The sequence below is a fragment of the Pungitius pungitius genome, chromosome 2 (assembly GCF_949316345.1).
Source record: "Pungitius pungitius chromosome 2, fPunPun2.1, whole genome shotgun sequence".
In the NCBI taxonomy this organism is placed as follows: Eukaryota; Metazoa; Chordata; class Actinopteri; order Perciformes; family Gasterosteidae; genus Pungitius; species Pungitius pungitius.
Genome location: NC_084901.1, coordinates 1,357,576 through 1,379,219, shown reverse-complemented (window position 1 = coordinate 1,379,219; position 21,644 = coordinate 1,357,576). Strand labels below are relative to the sequence as shown.

Here is a 21,644-nt window from a genome sequence, read left to right as displayed (position 1 = left end):
TCACGCTGCACTGAGAGAGTCAAAGGTGAAGCAAACACGCAACGCGATGCGTTAGTCACTTTCCCAGAGGTTATACCCCTTTATTATTATTATTATTATTATTATTGACTCTCCGGTTTTTATGCTAAGCTAAGCTAAGCTACGGTGAGTGGCAACCGTCTGCTACAAAGCAAGCAGCCAGAAATCTCTTTCTTCCCTTAAAGGTCAGGAACTGATTCTTACCTGTAAAGACGCGTGTTGCCCTTTAAGAAAGTCACCTTTAAAAGATGAGTTTACGCTCAGGTGAATTATTCCATCCAATCGCTGAGCAGCAGCTTTGTCCCGTACAGAGTCAATTAAAAACAGCTTTAGAGAAGACGTTTTATACTGTTTAATGATGGATAACAACAATTGAGACATTTCAAGCAGACTGAATACAGTTTATAAAATGGACATTTAAATAACTCAGAAAGTAGGCGGGTGTTGTACAGGTCACATGATCCCATTCACCAAACACACACATGCACTTCTCAAAGTCCCTGTTCCTCTGCACACTTTGCACAGAACATTCTGTATCCTTTATGGAGGCACCTTTAGATCCTTCAAACTGACTGCAGCTGAACTGCAGAGAACCGGAGTCTGTAAACAAAAGCAAACGTACTTCGAAAGTTACTGTAGGCGAGCCACAGCGGCCGGAGTCTTAGTAAAACAAACAAACACGCACACGCACGCACACATACACACACACACACACACACACCACACACCACATACCAAACAATTAAATAACACACTTGCAAAATGTCCCAAAAGTATTTGACAGCTCGACAGGAATAAAGACGAGTGATCCAGGATGTATTTCTAGACTGCGGTTTTTGTGCTGGTGTTTGGTACAATGTGCTCGCCCTGAAGAGCACTTTAAGTGACCCCCCCCTCCCCCCTGCCCACAGTCTGCGGCTGGGGGGGGGTAAAAATATCCTCCAGCATTGGTTGTTTGTAGAAAGCTCTTCACTGGCATCATTGTCCAAGGTCATCAATGAGGTGGCTATGGTCATCAATGGGGTGTCTAAGGTCATCAATGAGGTGGCTATGGTCATCAATGGGGTGACCAAGGTCATCAATGAGGTGTCTAAGGTCATTAATGGGGTGACCAAGGTCATCAATCATCAAAATGCTGCACACACAAACTCATCGCTGACTAAAATGCCCAAAAGTCTGTAAACATAACGCCCCCCCCCCCTCCTCCAAAGGCTGTGTTTGAACATTTCACTGTGAGCTGCTTTGACACCATAAAACAAATCTGACTTAAACTGCATACAGAAACATCTCTTTTCTGAATATAATATAAAACAAAATAAAAATGACTATATAATTTAATAATCATGATTTTTTTTTATGGAGTGCATAATTAGCTTCTCTTCAAGCCACAATTTTTGCCAAATCAACCTTAAAGGAGTTGAAAGTTATCCCCACATTGTGGGTTTTGGTCTCTTTTCATTGGGGTTTGTTGACATCAAAAATAAAAAAATATTTCCAGGCAACACTTTTCAGGCACCATGATCCAGTTTTGTGATTCCTGATGGCGAGACGGCGCTTCTCTTCACGGGGAACCACCGTGCTTCCTCATCTGGAACAGCGGGTTCCTCAGGACTCTTTGAGCAGCCCCAGTTTCCTCAGAGCCTCCCGGCGCGACCCGTCCGTCGCCCCCCGCCCGGAGAACTGCACGGTGATGCCCTGGGGGCGGAAGGTGGAGGCGGACTTCCGGCGGTGTTCGGGGGACGGGGCTCGCGGCGCCGCTCTCTGGGGGGCGCCGGCGTGGTAGGAGTGGCGGCCGGGCTTCGGGGCCGGGGCCGGCGCCGGCGCTCTGAAGCTCCTCGCCGGGCCGTCCGGGGGGCGGTTCGGCCCGGCGCCCGGGTTGAAGGTTCGGCTCTTTCCGCCGTAGCTGTTGAGCTCGGTGGGCGGCGGCGGCGCCTCGGATCTGGCGGGTAAGGTCTGGCTGCGGGCGACGTGAGGGGCGACGAGGTCGGGAAGGTTGCTCCTGGCCCCGGCGGGGGGGGCGGGGTTCATGACCTTGGTCTTTCCGCCGTAGGGGTTGAACTCGCTGGGGTTGGCCAGCCCGGTCGGGAGGACTTTGGGTTCGTGGCGAGGCGGCGCGGCGGGTTCCCTCCTGGTGGAGACGGAAGGGATCACGTTGATGGACTTCCCCCCGTAGCTGTTCAACCCGTGGGAGGCCACTTCGGGCGGAGGGGGGAAAGACGCCATGTCGTCCAAAGGAGGCGGCAGGTAGGCGTTGCTCGGGGCGACCGACAGAGCCGAGAGCAGCTTGTTTCTCTCGTCAAACCTCCTCAGAGAATCGGACCGCTCAATCTCTGGTTTTCTTTCGGCGGGAACCGGGCTCGGTTGAGTCATCGCTACCTCTCCTTTCGGCACTTTGAGGTCCGCCGTTCGGGGAGCGCCGGCCTCCGCCGTTTTGCCGCCGGTTGCCTTGTCCGGCGGAGGACTCCGAGGAGCGGCGTCGGGGGCGTCCAGCGACGGCTTCCTGCCGCCGGACGTGGCTCGGTCCCTGTTGAGGCCCAGCTTGGACAGGGCCTCCATCCTGGACTGGTCCGGCGAGGGGTCCATGAAGGAGATGCTGTGGGCGGCAGCATTCTGAGCCGTCGGCTCCGGGGCCGGCCGAGGGTCTTCCTGCAGCGGCGTGCTCGGCGTGCTCGGCGTTCCCGACATGGCCCGGTTCCTGGGCAGGGCCTCCATCCTGGACTGGTCCGCCGATGGGTCCTTGAAGGAGATGCTGTGGGCGGCAGCATCCGGGGCCGGCTGAGGGTCTTCCTGCAGCAGAGTGCTCGGCGTTCCCGACAGGTTAGCCAGCATCTGCGACCTTCTCTCTTGGAGCTTCACGTTACCCAGCGGCTGACTCTGGTTGTGGCCGTGGGGGGTCACGCTAATGTTGGTCGGGAAGTGGGGCGCCTTAGCAGAGGTGGGCGGGGCGTACCTGGCCTGAGGATCGCCCACGGGGCTCTGTGGCGTGTCGTGGTCCTGGTTGTGACTTCGGAGGAAGGAGGAGGGATGCAGGTTGGAGGCTCCTCCCGCCTTGTTATCGGCGATCTGCTGGGCGATGAGCACCGGCGTGGGGATGCTGCCCGGAGGGTGGTACGAGGAGTGGTGGTCCGTCGGCCCGTAGCTGCCACTCGGGAGAGGAGGGTTGTACTCCGAAGGGAGGCCTCCGTCCAACGCCTCGCGCCTCGGCCTCATCTCGACGTGGCTCTCCGGGTTCTGCATCATACTCTGAAAATCTGGGGTTTGGAGGAACGAATTGCAAAGTGAAAATCTGAGATGCTTTCAGGGCTGTGAAGCCATTTGCTGATTTTTAGCAACTATGGGAAACTTTATTGAAATGCGTATGAATAGAAGAAACCATAATCGTCATCTTGGAGGCGAGATCTACCTGGCCTGTTGGGATTGAAGGCCAGCGCTTTGTTCTGAACCAGGTCCGGTTCTGGGCGGACCAGGTAAATGATGTCCTGGTCTTTGGGCCCCGGACGTGCGGCAGAGAGGGAGGGATTCATGTCGACCGGCTCCAGGCTCTCATCCAACGAGTCGATGGTCTTCTCAAAGAACTTCAGGCACTCCTGCTCTTCTCGGCTCAGGAAGTGCAGAGGATCGTCTTCCTGTCGAAGGCCATCGGGAAAGAAGGAGATCAGTTGTGTGGTCTGAGGTGGTTTTGACCTCTTTAACATACTTGTGAACCCTCATAGATACCAAATAATCAAAATACGGTATTATTGGGCTGTTATTTGAGATTGGTTTCCAGAGATGAAGTTCCTCTGTGTTTGTGGCGCTCTGACTCTCTCACACAGGGGTCATGTGTGCAGGACGGACACAGGTCCGTTTGTTTCCGCGTCCCAACCCTCCGCCTGCTTTCCCACCCCCAACGCCACACGCTTCTGGCCACATCCACGGCTATCGGTCCGGCTCAGACCAGGACACCAAATAAAGGCTACATGGTGTCCGCATGTTAGCACAGGGGGGGGGGGAGGGGGGGGGGCTATGGACTTTTGTCCTGATGAAGATCCGAGTCCTCCCGTTTAAGCCAGACCACGTCCCTCCAACACACTTTTACATTTCTCCCGTTTTGAGGAATCTGAACTGTAAAATATTACAGTTACTAAAGAATAACCGTGTATAGAAATATTTTAACATGGCTCTACTCAAGTTTGCTATGCTAAGCTAGCTTACTGATGTGGAGAGAATAAGAGACCCCTCTGAAAGATGAATGTTTCTTCCCAGTGAGCATCAGCTGAGTGACGTGTGACAAACGGAATGTCACCGAAAGGACAAAGAAACCGGACCAGAGGGAAGCTGCTTGTTTCAGGGATACTTCAAGGTGACGACCTTCAGCTCCAACGGGGTTTGTTGCTGACATTACGAGGCCTTGTTTATGCTTTGCACGCAGACACACACACACACACACACACACACACATACACACAAATACACCTGCAGCAACACCCAGCTGAAACCAGCAGGAGATCAGCACGACTGTCTGCTGGTTTCAGCCGGACTCGACGGCGCATTTTTGACCTTGAAAAACTGCAGCTGAACCGGTTTGTGCGTCGCGTTGCGCGTCAATGATCACAAAGTTGTGCAGCAGGTGTGATTTCTCAGCGTCTGTGAAGGCTGGATGCATTGTGTTCATTTTTTTTTTTAAAACAGCACCTGGCTTCAGTTTGAATGATCAGCTGTTGGTGGGACATTGTGCTTACGGGACGAGACCGTGAGGGTTGAATGATACGACGTCTTTGTCCTCAGAGGTCCGAGTTCTGAGAGACTTACGCAAGGTCGGGAGCTGGGACCGGAACCGCCGTTGACCCTGTGGTGTAGCTTTGGGAGACCCTGCAGACGGGCGTCCATGGTGCGAGGGTCAGAGGTCATGGGGACATCTCAGGGAGGATCCGGGGGTCCGTGGGGGGTACGAGCACAAAACCATAAATCACATCCCCTCTCGCTCTGGATCTAATCTTCTTTCCAACGAGATTCTGGAGACACAGAGAGATGACCATCAGCTGAGCGGAGAGGTCAATCAAGGTCACAGCACTATGAGGTCAGCAGTGTGCTCTGTGGTGAGCAAAAGAAGAAGTACTCCGACCCTTTACTTCAGTACAAGTATATAAAACTGTAAAAATACCTGTAATTAAAGTGAGGTACAAATGTAAAAGTATTCATTAGGTCCCCCAGCTGTGCGAGGTTCAAATAGATTCAACTACTTTGTTTGCAGGTTCAGAGGTTCTCAACCAAGGGTCAGGGCCCCCCAAAAGGTCACCAGATTAATCATAGGGGTCATGAGATGATTGTCAGAGAACAAAAAGAACGATGTTCTGACAAAAATAATCCTTTTTTAAATCATTTTAAATGTTCAGAGGGGAAAAGTCTCTTTGGTGGAACTGACAACTTAGAAGCTACAACTGAAGTGACAAAACACTCCAGTACTTCAAAATAAGAGCGTGTACTAAAGTCCAGCAGTCAGCAGAGAGACACCTGATGGACCAGTTCACCTGGAACAGGTAGGAGACAAACAGGCTCCTGGAGCCGAAACCAGGGAGGTTTTTCTTTTAGACGCATTCCTCTGTGAGCTGTTCTGATAAATACCTCAGACGAATTCCAAAAGAAAGAGTTCCTTGTGGAGGTTTGAAAAAAGTATGTATGTGGAAATACCAGAACTTCTGGGTACATTTTGGGAAGTTTTCCTCAGTGGCTTGAATGTAATAAACTGAGTCACTTCTTCTGGATTATTAACAAAAACAAATATGTGGTGATTTTGATGATGTATCTGAATCATCTTTAAGGTTCTTTCGGGTTAAAAAACGTGCTTTTTTTCTCTACCGGGTCATCAAACAGAACGCACCAAAGCCATGTACGTTAACCCAGTGTGTATTACTAATGTATTCTTGTAGAGAATGTGGCACATTAGCTGCCATAAGTTACATCTTCAGTGTACTCAATAATGCAGCCGTTATCTGCCCAAAAAAGTCCTTATAAAGGAAAACACGATGTCGTTTGAACATTTAGCATCATATTCCAATAATAAAATAGAACCAGCAGGCTCTAAATGTGCTGTATCACATGATGTCTATTGTTATTATTATTATTATCAGGAGTATGGCGGTAGTAAAACTACTATCGTCCCGTTAGTTGAAACGCTCCATGATGGAAGGACAAACCGTAGGACTCATGGTGACTTACCCACAGCTCCACGGAGGTGTCTTCAGCGAAGTCTTCAGAAGGTCCGCGTGGACAAGGAGCTCCAACACCGCGCAGGTAGGACGGGACCCGGGCTGCGTAATGACACCACGTCGGCACTTTACGCGCCGCTTTATAACCTCGAGGAAACTCCACCCACGGCCGTCAGGAGGGCGTGTGTGCGTGTTTGTGCGTGTGTGTGCGTGTGTGTGTGTATTTTCATTCAAGGTGTGTGACCAAGTGTTGCGAGGTGACTGCAGTGACACAGTGGAAAGGTATCTCACCCACCCAGCGCAGTTTCACTACGATGTCTTCATGAGCAGTGGGACATTTAAGCTTCGCCATGTTTTGGCCCTTTTTTTTTTAGACTCGCAGAGATTTGGGGTCCTTGAAATCTTTCCACATCATCTTTTTTTGTTATTAAAAGATAACTTTAATTTATGTGTTAACATTGTGGCTTAATAAACCACACATAAAACAAAAATAAAACACATATTTCAGGAGAAAGAATGCGCTCAATTACTATATGACGAAGTAAACGCTCATTAAGGCTGAGTATCACTCGTTATTTGTGTGTTTGAGCTCCACCTGCCGGCTGCGGCCTGGAAGCTCATCCGCACTGTGCACAACAGGGTGGATTCGTGGAAACGAGTTCTTAGATGGGAATTCAAACTATGGGATGTCGTTGTGGTCGTTCTTTCTCTTTCTTCCTGTCGGTTGGCCAAAATATTGCTAATATTGATCCAGGATAATTTCCACAGAATCGATAACCCTCCTGAAGAGAAATAAGTGGCATGACATGTTTCATGAATGAGTAACAATTGATAAGTGATCCGTTGAAGTGAACTTCTTTCTGAAGCGTAAACGCAGATAATCCAGCTTTCCATTCATTATATTGACAATTTTCATGTGTTGCTTGACTTGTTTATACAACCTTAATAAATCCTACAGTTTAGTCTCAGAATAGGAACGTGTTTATATATGACTATGTGAATATTTCAATAAAATCAACTTTATCTTATGATAAAATATACTATATATTACTTACGTATAGATGTATGTATCCCCTTGTAATTATATCTTAGTTATAGGATTTTTTTACACACACAATACAAATGAGTCAGTTTTTACTTTATTTTATTATACTAGGAAAGGCTTATTGAAAGCCAACTTTGTTGGTAAGTTGATTTCGGTATATATTCTTTTTTTTAAAAATAATGTGGCTCTTTGTTGGACATCCCAGGTGCACATATCGAACGGCATAAAAATAAGTCGATAACGACGCTCTTGTTTCCCAGCTGTCCCTGAACGCGCCTCCAGGCATTTGGAGTAACCTGCTCCGGTCTGCGTCAACAACCGCTCCGGTGTCTCCGGCTGTTTGTGAGACGCGGCGCATCTACAAGAACCCGGGAGCAAGACACACCCGGTCCGGCTGCTGTGTTCACAGAGGTCCGGTGAGTCCGTCCGGAAGGTGTCATTAACGTCGGCATTGTTGTTACTCTTTGTGAAGTTATGGGGATAAGCTAGCTTAGCGTAATTCAAACGGTCCATTTAGCGTTGGCTGAATGCGCTCATCATCGGACAGAGAGCCGTCTGTCGCTCTATTTATTCGGTTTTCTCACAACCGATCAAATATATATACTGAAAAACAGCGTTTGGGCATATTTTATGTTACTAAAATCAGAGTTATTAACAATACATCCCTTTTTCCGAGTCCTATTACTGGAATTAGCCTGCCGTTTCCAGGGCTGGAGCCATTGGCCGATAATGGAAGTGAGGCTTCCCCTCTCATTAGGAGTGAAAATGACAGATGTATTTTAACATTTGAAAACAATCAAATGTGTCGTAATGAAACACCCGTTGAACGCATTTCAGTTTGGGTTATTTCACCCCCCTTTCGACACAAATACCACAGCTAACCAAAATGCTAAAATCTCGCTGCTGAATGAGCCTGATGGCACTAGCTAGCTAATCCGATGCTAACGCACCGTTTAAACGTTAGCCGTCCACGTCCCGTGTTGAAGTAGCTCGTTAGCCCGCTTGCTAATACTGAACAGACAGGCGCTAGCCCAACGTTAGCCCAATGCTAGTCGTCTGCGCCACCTGGAACAGGTGCTTTTAAACCTCTCTCTCTCTCTCTCTCTCTCTCTTCGCGCACTGATGCCGTTAAAAGCCATCTTCTTGCTGCTAGCGCGTTAGCCGCGGATCACGTGACCGAATGATCCGTTACCGTCCGCTGCTGCGTGCGCGAGGCTCCGTGGAAGGTTTTTAGCCAAAATAAAACACTTAGACTTGGTCTATTTGTATTAGCGAGCAATCAGTGGACGAATGCATGTCCTCCACTGCCCACATCACCCCCCCCCCACATCACCCCCCCATCAATAAGGCAACAGTGCGGCTCCTCAGAGGTCAGATACAAAAATGATAAAACCAATAAATGAATGTGGACTTGGTAGAACATCCTGGTTAGGAAAATGTAACGACAACAGCGGACATTTGTATTTATTAAGGACGCTACTAGTATTGAAAAATTGTATAAATATTGAATAAATGTATACAGGTACTGAATAATGTACAATTTAAAATTCCATTTATGCTACTTCATACTTGACTGCATTTATTATTATTTATGTTTTATAATATATACAATTGACTCGTTCAATTATACTGTATTACAGATTGAACCGACCAGTCGTATATTAAATAATACTTGTATTCAATAGAAACGATCAAATTAGTATTACTTTTTGGTATTTAGATGCTCATACTTTTCAGCTTTTACTTTAGAGAGTATTACTACAATTTTTTACATATTTAAATTTGTGAGTGAAAGATGGCTCTCAGGAGTTCTAATGTTACATATTTTTTTACGTGCTTACAAACCAAAAATATTCCTCATGGTTCAAAGATATTAAACCCGATAAACTTGTGAAATGAATCTGAGGAGTCCGTGGATCCATTACCCAGCATGCCTCCTCGGGTCGGGTTACCACGGCTCTCTGGCACTGGTCTCCATGGAAACTGGCAGAGGGGGACGAGACGAGGGTTGGTTGGTTGGTTTGAGGCAGGTGGGGTTTCACCTTCGATGCTGTCTGTCTGTCTTTGTGTCTTTGTGTCTTCTCACTGTCTGTTTGTTGCTTTTTTATAAATGTAATACTGCGACATGATTTGAAATTGATCAAAATCAGCAACATGTTACTTTGTCTCACACGTATATCCTATATATTAGGATTATTTATTTTTAATTAGGACCTTTTTTTTTAGCAAATTTGAATAAGAGGATGTTTCTGTCGAGCTGCCACGTCTCCGTTGTCCTCGAATGCATCAGCAGTCCCATCAGCTGCATTTTATACCACAACAACAGAGAAACTTTGACCAAAACAATGATGCAAATCATGAGTTATTGTTCAGGAGGAATCATCCCAAACAATGAATGTCTGACAGAAGAAGGAGTGTCTTTGACATAATGATACTGATGTAAAAAACAAAGAGCTCGTTCTCCAGCTGCATCTTTAAATAAACTCAGTGACGTTTTTATGAGTCACAACGGCTTTATTTGTCCTCTGGAGGCATTTGCTGAATTTTGTCTTTTGTATATATGTACTCCGTGTTACACACCCACTTAATACACACACACGCACACACACGCACACGCAGTAACGCGCGGTGCGGAGCAGGTGAGACCGGTGTGTGGTCAAAACACTGCTGAGGAAGGCAAAACAAAAGGTAGGACAGGCAGACACAAGGTGTCCCTGATGTTACTCCACCTGACGTCCCAGGTGCTTTGTTGACGACTCGTCACTCCCTTGCTGCAGGTGAACCTTCCTTCTGTTGGACTTCGACCCTGAAGGTGAAGCCATGGTCCACAGGGCTGTAAATCTGATGCTCACAAGGACTCACTTCAGACGGGCCGCTATCGGACCGTCACGATTACTGAAGTCACTAAATAATCCCCCCCCCTCTCAGGTCTCTTTACCTGTTGCTGAGTCCCTTCGTCACCTGATGTTCTTCCTGTTCCTCGGATTCCTGTCTGACTGTCTGAGAGCCTCCATCAGTTCTCCTGGCGTCTCCACCCACTGCTGCGCGATGGTACGACGCTCACCTCCACCTTACATCCACCCATGACACCGTGTAACAACTCTAACAGTGTGTGTGTGTGTGTGTGTGTGTGTGTGTGGTGCCTGCAGAGTGGATGATGTCTGAGAGCAGCTGCTATGGCCTGCAGCGGTGGTCAGAGCAATGCAGAAAACCTGGAGGGCTTCCATGAGGTGAACTTGGCCTCGCCCACCACCCCCGACCTTCAGGTAGGCGGAGCTCCGTTCTCGCATGTTAATGAAGTTCCTCGACTTGAAGACGACTGATCTCCCTCTTCTTCCCACGCCGTTGTTCCAGAACCAGGCGGAGCAGCGCCCGCCCGCCCGTCACAGCGCCCCGCCCGCCTCTCTGTACCGCACCCACTCCCTGGGGGCCCCCCCCGCCGGGCGCCCCACCTCCCTGCGGGCCGACCAGCTCCCCACGCAGCCGGTGTACTCCACGCCGAGGCAGAGCCACAATGGGAGGTAAACGCAGCGAGTGCTTCGTAGTCCGTTATTCTTCTGTTGACTTGTCTGTAAAATGAATAAATGTTCTGTGTTGATTGAAAAAAATTGAAAATAAATATGTGAGGCCAGTAGTAAAAACTGAAATATGAAACGGCAGTGTGGCAGGCCAGGAGGCGGAGTCTGCTGAGGGCCACTTCCTGTCTGGAGAGAGCGCGGAGGAGTGCAGCGCTGTGAGCGACAGCCCGTCGGTGCTGGAGGTCCGAGAGAAAGGAAACGAGAGGATGAAGGAGGAGCTGGCCAAGGCCCAGAGGGTAGGATGCACACAGACCCACTGCCCCCCCTCCTGACCCCTGACCCCTGACCCCTCGGCGACCTAACTCACCACCTGGTACACGTTGAGTCTGCGAGGGCTTTAAATCGTGTAAATATGATGTCGCGGCGCTTTGCCGCCTCACGTCACCATGACGACGTCCCTGTCATTTGAAATGTGTGTGTTTCACGTCATCTGCACGTCATTGTCACACGTTCATTTTGATTTAGGGGAAACCGCTCGTCCAACTTATTTCACCGATGTTATGTTCTTCATCTCCTTGTTTGTTGTTGTTATGATTTTACCGCAATGCGTTTTTCATTCGGCGGTTGTTTTTTCTGTTTTTGTGTTGTTTTCTGTTTATGTGTGTGTGCGTGTGTGTGTGTTTGCGCGTGTGCAAGGATCTGCTGTTGAAGGATGAGGAGTGTGAGAGGTTGTCTAAAGTCAGAGACCAGCTCGGCCAGGAGCTGGAGGAGCTCACCGCCAGTCTCTTCCAGGTCGGTTTGCCCTCTCCTCCTCCGTCTGTCGCTGCATCTCCTCTGCTTCCTGCTTCCTGCTTCCTGCTTCCTGTTTCCTGTTCGTCCTGAGGCCTACAAACTGTGGGGATGATCTTTGCTCTCTGTTCTTCGGCAGCAGAGTCGATGACAAGCAACCTGTGGCGGAGACTTCATTAGATGCTGCTAGCATATTAGCATCTAGCACGTTGCCAATGATTGAAACAATATATTCAGCATCTTCACAAAGCTCCTTCAACAAGCTACAGAGATAGAATACATACATAATACATTTAATTTGGCTTTTATTCCAATAATTGATCCAGGTTCTAAGAGCAGATGGGAGAGTTTGCTTCTTAAATCACAGTCTATTTACTAGTATTTTATTAGTTTGCGTTAACAAATTGCAAAGTGTATTTCCTTTTTATTTTTGACTGTTTTCTGATGTACAAACAAAAAGATTCATAGATTAATCAGATCGATCTTTCACCACGTGTTCTTTACTTTTCTGTTCCTCTTCCTTGTTCTCTTGTGTGTGTGTGTGTGTGTGTGTGTGTGTGTGTGTGTGTGTGTATGTGTGTGTGTGTGTGTGTGTATGTGTGTGTGTGTGTGTGTGTGTGTGTATGTGTGTGTGTGTGTGTGTGTGTGTGTGTGTGTGTATGTGTGTGTGTGTGTGTGTGTGTGTGTATGTGCAGTTAAACCTGTATTCAACAGTTCATTTACTTTACTTTCTCTTTTTCTTTCATAAATGTCCTTCTTTTAAAAGCCATGAACCTTGTGTAGATGCTGCTTTACTGTCACAATGACTAAATCCCAACAGAGTGAAGAAAATTTCATCAAATGATTTGTGTGTTTTTTTCAGGAGGCCCACAAAATGGTCCGAGAAGCAAACGTCAAACAGGCGAACGCTGAAAAACAACTGAAAGAAGCTTTGGGAAAGGTGACGACACCGAACTCTCGCACACTACCCATGTTTCTTAAGCCCAATTTAATTTTAAAAAAGTGGAACACGATGTAAATCACAGTTTCACCGACTAAAGCCTGCAAAGAGATGTTGTTTAGCTTGACCTTTGAACCTCTGTCCTCACGTGGTGTCTTCATCTTACTTTCCACCCGTCTCACCTTCCTCCTCCTGCGCCTCCAGATCGACGTCCTCCAGGCGGAGGTCCAGGCCCTGAAGACCCTGGTGCTCTCCTCCCCGACCTCCCCGCTGGGCGAGCTCCCCTCTGCAGGGGGCGGGGTGAAGACCCCCTTCAGGAAGGGCCACAGCAGGAACAAGAGCACCTCCTCGGCCATGATGGGCACGCAGCCCGACGCCTCGGCCACGCAGCCCCTCGTACGCGAGTGCAGAGAGGTAGGGGGGGGGGGGGTGTTCAAGGACCGTCAGAGAGATGACGATCTCGTTCTCGGGGTTCTGTCTGCGTCACCTGACCCGCCTCACCTGACCTGTGTCGCGCAGGTGGACGGTCAGCTGTTCAGCGACTTCAAGGCGTGGAGGGAGGAGCCGACGCTGGACCGGAACTGCTGCTTCCTGGAGCGGGTCTATCGCGAGGACATCTACCCCTGCCTGACCTTCATCAAGGGCGAGGTACAAAGAGGCAAAGATCTCCTGCAGCACAGACACAGCTTTGGTATCAAACAAAATCACGTTAAACCTCTAAAGATCTGGATCAATACAAAAGTCCCAAACTGATAGATTAATTTTCTGCAATACTCCATTATACAAATATCTTCATTGTATGCCACCTGAAATGAAATCGTAGCATGCAACAAAGAACTGTTTCCACTTTAAAATACACCTACAATCAAGTCCTTTAATGAAGCTCTCTGGTCACGTGATGTCACTCAGCTCGGGTCGGCCATCTTGGATGCCGTGGAGCAGAACACGCTCAGCGTGGAGCCGGTCGGCTTCCAGCCGCTGCCGGTGGTCAAAGCCTCGGCGGTGGAGTGTGGAGGACCAAAGTGAGACCACACACACACACACACACATAAAAACACACTCTTCCTCCTCTTCATCAATCTCTCACTCTTTCATCTCCATCTTCCCTCAATGTCCTCCTCTAGTGGGCGAAAGGACGAGCTCGTGACGTAAGTTTCTCTCCCCCATCAGCATCTTTCATCTGTCCCCCTCAGAACCAGAGACAGACCGTCCATAACCGACTAACAGCCTTCCTTCTCTCCTGGGTGTCACCGCGTTGCACCGTTTGGACCCTCACATGACGATGTCTCTCTGTCTCTCTGGTAGAAAATGTGCCCTGAGCGGTCAGACCAAAACCTGTAAGCACAGAATCAAGTTCGGGGACTCGTCCAACTACTACTACGTGTCTCCCTATTGTAGATATAAAGTGAGTAACCACGGCAACACAGGCTCCGCCTCTATCAGTAGGATCAAGATAATAGTGGAATGACAACTCTAAAAACCAAAATCTCTTCTGAGACCAACTATTAAACAATATGGTGTTATTATTCATAGTGATGCAGTTAGTTTTTTAAGCCACATTCAATTGAATTAATTGGAGAATATAAATATACTCGTTGTCTTGTGTCTTTTAAAAAGGAGGATTAACTATTTAAAAGCAGTCTACTTTAAAACAAAACACCCATTTCTCCATTTAATGAAACTGTTTGAGTTTCATCACATTGTGCAAATTGTTCTTAGTGTTTTTGTCTCTTCTTCTCAGATCACAACCGTTTGTAACTTCTTCACCTACATTCGCTACATCTACCAAGGGCTGGTGAAACAGCAGGATGGTGAGACACACACACACACACACACACCCCGTCATTACCCTGAATGCACCATCATCTACTAGAAGCATCCTGGTGTATCGCTGAGGGAATGAATGGATGAACTGACCATGTGACCCGCTGTGTGTGTGTGTGTGTGCAGCGGAGCAGATGTTCTGGGAGGTGATGCAGCTCCGCCGTGAAATGTCCTGCGCCAAGCTCGGCTACTACAAAGACCAGCTGTGACCGCCGGACCCCCCCCCCCCCCCCCATCCCCCCACCCCACCTCCCCCATTTGTTTGCTAGGAAAGAAAAAACGTTTTGATATCTGATCTTTACTTTATGTACATGCAACACTCCGATATACGAAGCATCCGAGGAGCTTTTGTTTCTGTTTCCTTGAGAATAAAAAACATCCAAGTAAATCCTCACGTCAAACTGAGGACACAAGATGCAGGATCAGAGACGTTCACACGTCATTAAAGGACAAAACAGCAGCACATGTAACATATAAGGGATCAAATCGCAGCATAAGTACAAAGTTCTGATAAACTATGGTATTTTATCCAATCATTAATATGAGGATAAGTAACTGTTCTCTACCTTTTGTGTTTTAATCGTTCACTCATTTTTAAAGAAATGACATTTTTTAAATTAACCTGACTTATTCAAGTGCGGCTTTAAATATCAAAACTTTATTTTCAAAATACAATTTTTTCTGAATTCATATCAAATTTTCACTTTCCAATGAATTCAATTATATTTCTGTAACTAATTGAAGGTGTTGAATGATCTTGTGTCCTCGGTTTGTTGCTCTGTTTACAGCACCACTAAAAAGAAGAAGAGCTGCTGAGTATTTAACGCACTACAATCCAGTCATTGTGAAACCATGTATAAGCTTTCCTTTCATTTGAGACAATCATCACATCTCCAACCCGTCGCTGGAGCTCCGAGGCGCTAATGATTACTTCCTTCACGTCCTGAACCTTCTCAGAACATCTCCACGTGAGGGCAGAATGCTGCGGAGTCCTAAATGTCCCCCGTGTCTCCGGCCTGCTGGACGAGGACGTGTGTGTTTGTACGCCTGGTGTCGTCTAAACTTTCTATATATATATATATATAAATATATCTGTTAATTTAAAGCTGACTCCTCTGCATCTCTGTTATTCAGCATCACTCCCGGTTTGGTTTAGTGCCTTTTTCTCTGACACTGAAATAAAAACTGTAATACCTCTGGAAGCTGCTGTGATCCGTTCTTTCTATCATTAAAGAGATCATTAAACTCTAAACCATTCAAATCACATCTTTCTAAACCAGTCGGCGCACGCGCACACCCTCAAACACACAATGCGCGTCATGTGTTAAAGTCCCAGCAGCGCCCCCTGCAGGCTGCCGCGTGAGCCACACCAGTGAAAAACACGCACCAGGCATCCGCACAGTGGACGTGCGCGTCGCCGTGCGCGTCGGATGGAGAGAGATGGATGGAAATGTTCCATCGCGCGTGACCGCGGCAGCTGAAGTGTCCCCCGCTGTTAATCATCACCATCATCACTATGTAAGGATATTTACACGTCATGGAAACAGACCGAGAGTCTGCTGGGAAGCACACGCGCGTGCACGCACGCACGCACGCACACACACAGAGTCCGTCCCTTTTAGTTATTTTTAGTCTAAAGTCAACACCGCGCACAGCTTAATGACTCTTCTGAATTCCTTCCTGTTCTTTTTATTTTATCTATTTAACAGAACTTTTCCGTCGAAAAAAACCTAAACCCGGAACAACAATGTGACAAACACGATGTTATTGTTGTGTATTATATTATAATATATAAAATACAACATAAAGACTTGTATCCATGTTAAATAACAGCAGCTCGTGTAGTCTGATGCGCCACATTAAAGGTCACGTGATGCTGTCAGACTGCTCATTGACAGCTTTTTTTTATTACATGAAAAATGTTCTTCTCTCCTCAGTTGCACTTGTTCATCTTCATCACTTTCACTTTCTTCTCCGTTCGTCCTGATTTTGCTTCTCTTCACATCCGGCTCTTAATCAATCCTCCCTTTTAATGAGATTAAACTGTGACCTGCAGCGACCTCTCCTCTCCTGCCCAAGTCCTCTCCTCTTTTCCTTTCTTCTGCCCCCTTATCTCCTCTCCTGCTTCCTCACCTCCTCCCTCTCTCTCTCTCTCTCTCTCTCTCTCTCCTTCTCTCCAGCTGATCTTCCAAACTTGGTCATGTTCTTGCCTGTGCAGCAGTGTGTGTGGACCCTGTGAGGAGAAGGTCATGGCTCGCTGCAGGAGTTACCTACGAGGACTCTCCATCTGTGTCACTGTGCTGCTTCTGGTGAGCTGACGGCTACCTGCAGGCAGCGTGTGTGTCTTTGTGTGTTTGCTTCGTGTAGCATCGGATTCACAGGACCCATCGGATTCGAGTGCAGGAGGTCTTGGATTCTCCTCTTTTTGCCTCCTTTACAGGATCTGCAGGAGGTCCAGCTGTCACGGACCTACATTTCATTTAATTCATGCGTTTGTTTTTGTGACTTTGAGGAACATCTGCAAACGCGCAGATGAGAGGAGATGTTGCAAAAATGATATTTTACTTCCCCAAAACAAATATGATTGAATTGTTATCGAGCTCCAGGATTTAACTCGATTTATCAAACACAACAACAACAAAGAGGAGTTTTTTATCAGCGAGATGTTCATGTTGCTTTTCTTAATCCACTTTTAGGATTTAATCTCTGCAGCAGTTGTGTTAGTTTTATTGTCTAAATTGTTGTGATGTTTGTGGGTCCGTGACACTTTTGCTTCTTATTCGTTTCCTCTCCTCCGTTCACTCACACTTTCTTTTTTAAACCAATAATAAAATATCATTGTTGTAAAACTAATTTTAATTTTTAATCGCAATATTGAAAATATTCAATTTATTGCTGTTTTCCTGTTTTGACCCATTTATATACAAGCTTATTATAGGGAAATACCTGCTTGTGTTAAATGCTCTAATTAGCCAAATTAATATCACTATTTCATTTTTTATATATTTTTTGTTCAAAGGTTCAGGGGATTTTTAATGGTTTATTTTTACTGTCATTATTTGGTTTGATGTTTATTCAAATCTGATCACATCGATTTTTATTATCCATCATTTATATTCACTGTTGCATTTGGAATTCAACCTTTTGACTTTCTATTGTAAATGTTACGTGTAAATAACATAACTAAATCCAGCTGGAGTCGATTCCGTGTGAGAAGATTTTATCTGGAAACTTTAAACTGAGGAAAACTCTGATGAAGGTTTATTTCAAACTTTAAGTCTGATGAGCGTCTCCGGGGGAAGCAACAGTTTCCCAGGAATGTTGCTTCAGACTTCCTCCCCCTCCTCCCTCTCCTCCTCCTCCTTCCACTCCTCACCCTCCTTCCACTCCTCCCCCTCCTCCCTCTCCTCCTCCTCCTCCTCCTCCTCCTCCTCCTCCCCAACACTCTGCACTTTAATCGGACTCCGTTGCGTCCCTGCAGGTGTCCGGCGTGGTGATGATCGGCGTCGGGGTTTCCTCCATCGAGGGCAACACACCGGTTGCCCAGGTAACCGCTTGTGTGTGTGTTAGTGTGTGTGTGTGAGTGTGTGTGTGTGTGTGTGTGACTTCACAAAATGCCATTAAAGGTTTTACTGCTGTGTGCCGCCTGCTGCTCTGTTGGTGTTTTCCTTTCCAAAAACTAGATGCAACATAATTGGAATTGAAAAAAAACAAATTTAAGACAATTTAAGCATCTATGAAGAGAAAATGAGACGACAAAATAACTTAACGAAATATGACACATTGACCTCCTCTGCAGCTCTTCGAGCAGCTCTCCAGCAGCGACGGCCTGATGGTGCTCAAGGTGTTCGGTCTGGTCACCGTGGTTCTGTCGGTTCTGGGTGTCTGCGCTACGTCACTGCACCACAAGCCTCTGCTGCTGCTGGTGAGACGCACACACACACACACACACACACACACACACACACACACACACACAGAGGGTGGTGCTAACCTGTCACGTCTCCTCCAGTTTTCTGCCCTGATATTTGTGGAGTTCGTGGCTCTAATGGTCGTCGCCTCCCCGCTGGTTCAGGTCCAAGCTCAGGTAACTCCACCCTCCTTTGAGGTAACCCCACCCTCCTTTGTGGTAACTCCACCCTCCTTTGAGGTAACCCCACCCTCCTTTGTGGTAACTCCACCCTCCTTTGAGGTAACCCCACCCTCCTTTGTGGTAACTCCACCCTCCTTTGAGGTAACCCCACCCTCATTTGTGGTAACTCCACCCTCCTTTGAGGTAACCCCACCCTCCTTTGTGGTAACTCCACCCTCCTTTGTGGTAACCCTACCCTCCTTTGTGGTAACCCCACCCTCATTTGTGGTAACTCCACCCTCCTTTGTGGTAACTCCACCACTCTTTGTGGTAACTCCACCCTCCTTTGAGGTAACTCCACCTTTGTTGTGCAATTGGTTCTTAGGAGACACTGCTGCCCCCTGGAGGACAGTGTGGGCATTTATTCAACCTCATTTTTTAGATGAATGTCCGCAGCTTTCAGAGAATCTAAACTTCCTCTTAGTGAGGAATCAGAGTGGTTTAATGATACGACATTTTGCTGTTGTTGCTGTTGTTGTTGTTGTTGTTGTGGCGTTGCAGATGGACGGCGCGGTGGACGAGGTGTTCCGGAACGTGACCCCCCTCCACCGAGCGGAGCCCTACATCCAGAGCGAACTGAACAAGCTGCAGGCCTCCGTAAGAGAAGAAGAGTCACGTTGAAAGATCACAACGTAGAGAAAGAGGGACGCTTGTCACCGTGGTAACGGATGGTTTCGAGCCGCGGCGCCGTTAGCGTAGCCTGTTAGCTCAGTTAAATATTTAAAGAATCTCTCCCCTTTAAATGATTCTAAATGATAAACTCTCAGAAACACCACCAGCAAAGAATAACTGAAACATCAAAAACATGATTGTCACCGTTTAACTTTAGATTACATCACCGTCAAATCGCAGGACTCGGTTTTGATGAGTGAAGCAGTTTGAGTTTTGAATTGAACCTGACCAGAGGTTCATGACGTGTGCTCCTCAGGACTCCTGCTGTGGCTTGAGGACTTTCAAGGATTGGGAAAAACAACTTCCTGTCTCCTGTTTCTGCAAACCCGCCGTGTCCACCCTGCAGCCGAGGTGAGACGGAGACACGAGACGAAACTCGACACTTTTCCTTTTGCTACAAACGGACAAACTGGATTATTATTTGTCTCTCAGCTCTCAGTCAGGTAACGCGAGCTCGGGGGGGCCCTGTGTGCTGGTGGGCAGTGACCTTTACCCTCCGACCTCTCAGGTGTCCGAGCGGCTGTGGGTTCACTCCGAGGTAACTCAACACGTTCTCATCACCATCCTCTTCTTCACTTTCCCTCTCTGACCTTCACCCTCCGTCACTCCGACCTTTGACCTCGCTTTCCTTCCAGGTGTTTCTCTTTGTTTTATGTTTTTCACAGCTTATAAATATGTTAATGTTGACCTTTGACCCGCAGCCCTGCGGCCCCATCCTGAAGAGCCACCTGAGCTTCCCCATCAAAGTGAGGATAGGAATCATCTCGGCCTTCTCCACCATCGCGGTAAATCCACAAGTTTTTAAGTCACTTTAAAACCCACGGAAATAAAATCATTCACTTATTTGAATTTTTAGAGTTATAGATATTTTAGAAAACATGTTTCATAGGAAGGTTTATTTAACGGTTTCAGTTCAAGGAAAAGTTCACTTCATAAATTACTTGAAAATATCAACGTGTTAAAATGTTTCAAGTGTTTCGACTTACGAGTTGTTAAACGTGTTATTATCCAATGACTCATTTCCATATTACACAAAACAATCCTTTCGTTTCAAGAGTACAAAGCTTTGTTAGATGTGTGTTTCTGGGCGGATTCCACGCTTCGATGACCTCGTTCAACCAGGGTCCCGTTGCAGATGGCGGCCGTGGCGCTGTGCCTGGCGCTCGGCCTGCAGGAGTACTGGACGACCCCCCCGGTGGAAACCACGGTCGACGACTTCGACAGAGTGAAGTACCAACCCAAACCCTCCCTCACCTGACCTCTGACCCCCGCCCCCCTGAATCCAGGGACCAGTCCACACTGAGGTGGAGCCATGAAGAAGGAACGGAGCAGCTTGGGACTGAATGTTTGATTTGAATAAAGTTTTATTTTATCACGGCTGGTTGTGTGCACTTCAGCTTCCTCCAGGGGGCGCCGACGATTCACTGAGCGCCACAAAGCAGCAGGTCGATGACGTCATTCCTACTGAACAAATTAAAGGATTCCAATTCATAATAAGTATCCTGTGTGCTATGATATGGAAGTTGCACTATTTTAAATATGGTGGGAGATTTGGGGTACAAAACATTGTAAATCATCCTCATGATATCTCTGTAGCTCATCATTGTTTTTTTAAATATTAAATTGCACCAAATGAATTATGCTTAAAGAAGCAAAAATGAAACAAATATAGTAATAAATAAAACATGTTAACATACCAGAGAAGACCCAGAATAAAAATGACGGTTTGAACCTCCCTCACAGTGAAGTTAAAGATTCTGATCAAAAAATCATTTTTTACCTTCAATAACACTTGCAAAGGCTCATGGGTATTGTAGTATTTGGAGACATCCATTGAAAACACGGCTTCCTCAAACAAGAGCAAACACAAACTTGTTGTGTTGTTACTTTTTTCAACGTAAACGACTGTATTTCGGACTGAAATTCATCTTTATTGACAAAGACAACACAATTAGTCATAAAACTGGCAGTTGGAACATGTTTCCTGTCGTGTGGGTCTCCACAAAACAACCTTCTCTCTGGAGTCAGATGACTCATCAAAGCTCTCTTATTCTTAAAAAAACCCACGTTGACACAATAGTGTGTGCTTTTTTAATCCATTTTTTAATTCCACCTTGACTCCTCAGCTCCCATAGACGTCTATGAGGAAATGACTCTACTTCTGTGTAGTGACCAGCAGGGGGCGACTCCTCTGCTCCCATAGACGTCTATGAGGAAATGACTCTACTTCTGTGTAGTGACCAGCAGGGGGCGACTCCTCTGCTCCCATAGACGTCGATGAGGAAATGACTCTACTTCTGTGTGGTGACCAGCAGGGGGCGACTCCTCTGCTCCCATAGACGTCTATGAGGAAATGACTCTACTTCTGTGTAGTGACCAGCAGGGGGCGACTCCTCTGCTCCCATAGACGTCTATGAGGAAATGACTCTACTTCTGTGTAGTGACCAGCAGGGGGCGACTCCTCTGCTCCCATAGACGTCTATGAGGAAATGACTCTACTTCTGTGTAGTGACCAGCA

At 47.1% G+C, this 21,644-nt stretch overlaps 3 protein-coding genes across 9 annotated transcripts; 2 read left to right on the top strand and 1 right to left on the bottom strand.

Moving 5' to 3' along the window:
- Window positions 1-355: 355 nt before the first annotated feature.
- LOC119210019 (proline and serine-rich protein 2) lies at window positions 356-6,644 on the bottom strand. The gene is made up of 4 exons (XM_062559270.1): window positions 6,217-6,644; window positions 4,810-5,012; window positions 3,422-3,644; window positions 356-3,269 (listed from the first exon to the last, which is right to left on the bottom strand). Exons 2-4 carry the CDS (start codon window positions 4,906-4,908, stop codon window positions 1,624-1,626), a joined length of 1,968 nt encoding a protein of 655 aa, XP_062415254.1. The 5' UTR covers window positions 4,909-5,012; window positions 6,217-6,644; the 3' UTR covers window positions 356-1,623.
- Window positions 6,645-7,515: 871 nt separating this feature from the next.
- Window positions 7,516-15,537, top strand: rab3ip (RAB3A interacting protein (rabin3)). Of its 6 annotated transcripts, none has more exons than XM_037462045.2 (15): window positions 7,516-7,662; window positions 10,029-10,063; window positions 10,180-10,302; window positions 10,401-10,517; window positions 10,606-10,772; window positions 10,912-11,065; window positions 11,466-11,561; window positions 12,421-12,498; window positions 12,703-12,912; window positions 13,018-13,146; window positions 13,408-13,520; window positions 13,623-13,646; window positions 13,804-13,903; window positions 14,240-14,309; window positions 14,449-15,537. In XM_037462045.2, the coding sequence occupies exons 4-15, from the start codon at window positions 10,428-10,430 to the stop codon at window positions 14,529-14,531; spliced, it is 1,314 nt and encodes a 437-aa protein (XP_037317942.1). In that variant the 5' UTR covers window positions 7,516-7,662; window positions 10,029-10,063; window positions 10,180-10,302; window positions 10,401-10,427; the 3' UTR covers window positions 14,532-15,537. The 6 variants fall into 6 exon arrangements, with proteins under 6 accessions (XP_037317942.1, XP_037317940.1, XP_037317941.1 ...); XM_037462043.2 differs by having other exon boundaries at window positions 7,516-7,667; XM_037462044.2 differs by lacking the exon at window positions 10,029-10,063.
- A 601-nt stretch (window positions 15,538-16,138) lies between these two features.
- LOC119210897 (23 kDa integral membrane protein-like) lies at window positions 16,139-20,504 on the top strand. 2 transcript variants are annotated; one of them, XM_037461402.2, is made up of 9 exons: window positions 16,139-16,631; window positions 17,804-17,869; window positions 18,122-18,247; window positions 18,335-18,409; window positions 18,956-19,051; window positions 19,383-19,477; window positions 19,559-19,664; window positions 19,828-19,911; window positions 20,262-20,504. In XM_037461402.2, exons 1-9 carry the CDS (start codon window positions 16,572-16,574, stop codon window positions 20,382-20,384), a joined length of 831 nt encoding a protein of 276 aa, XP_037317299.1. In that variant the 5' UTR covers window positions 16,139-16,571; the 3' UTR covers window positions 20,385-20,504. The 2 variants fall into 2 exon arrangements, with proteins under 2 accessions (XP_037317299.1, XP_062414268.1); XM_062558284.1 differs by having other exon boundaries at window positions 18,335-19,051.
- The last annotated feature ends 1,140 nt before the right edge of the window (window positions 20,505-21,644 follow it).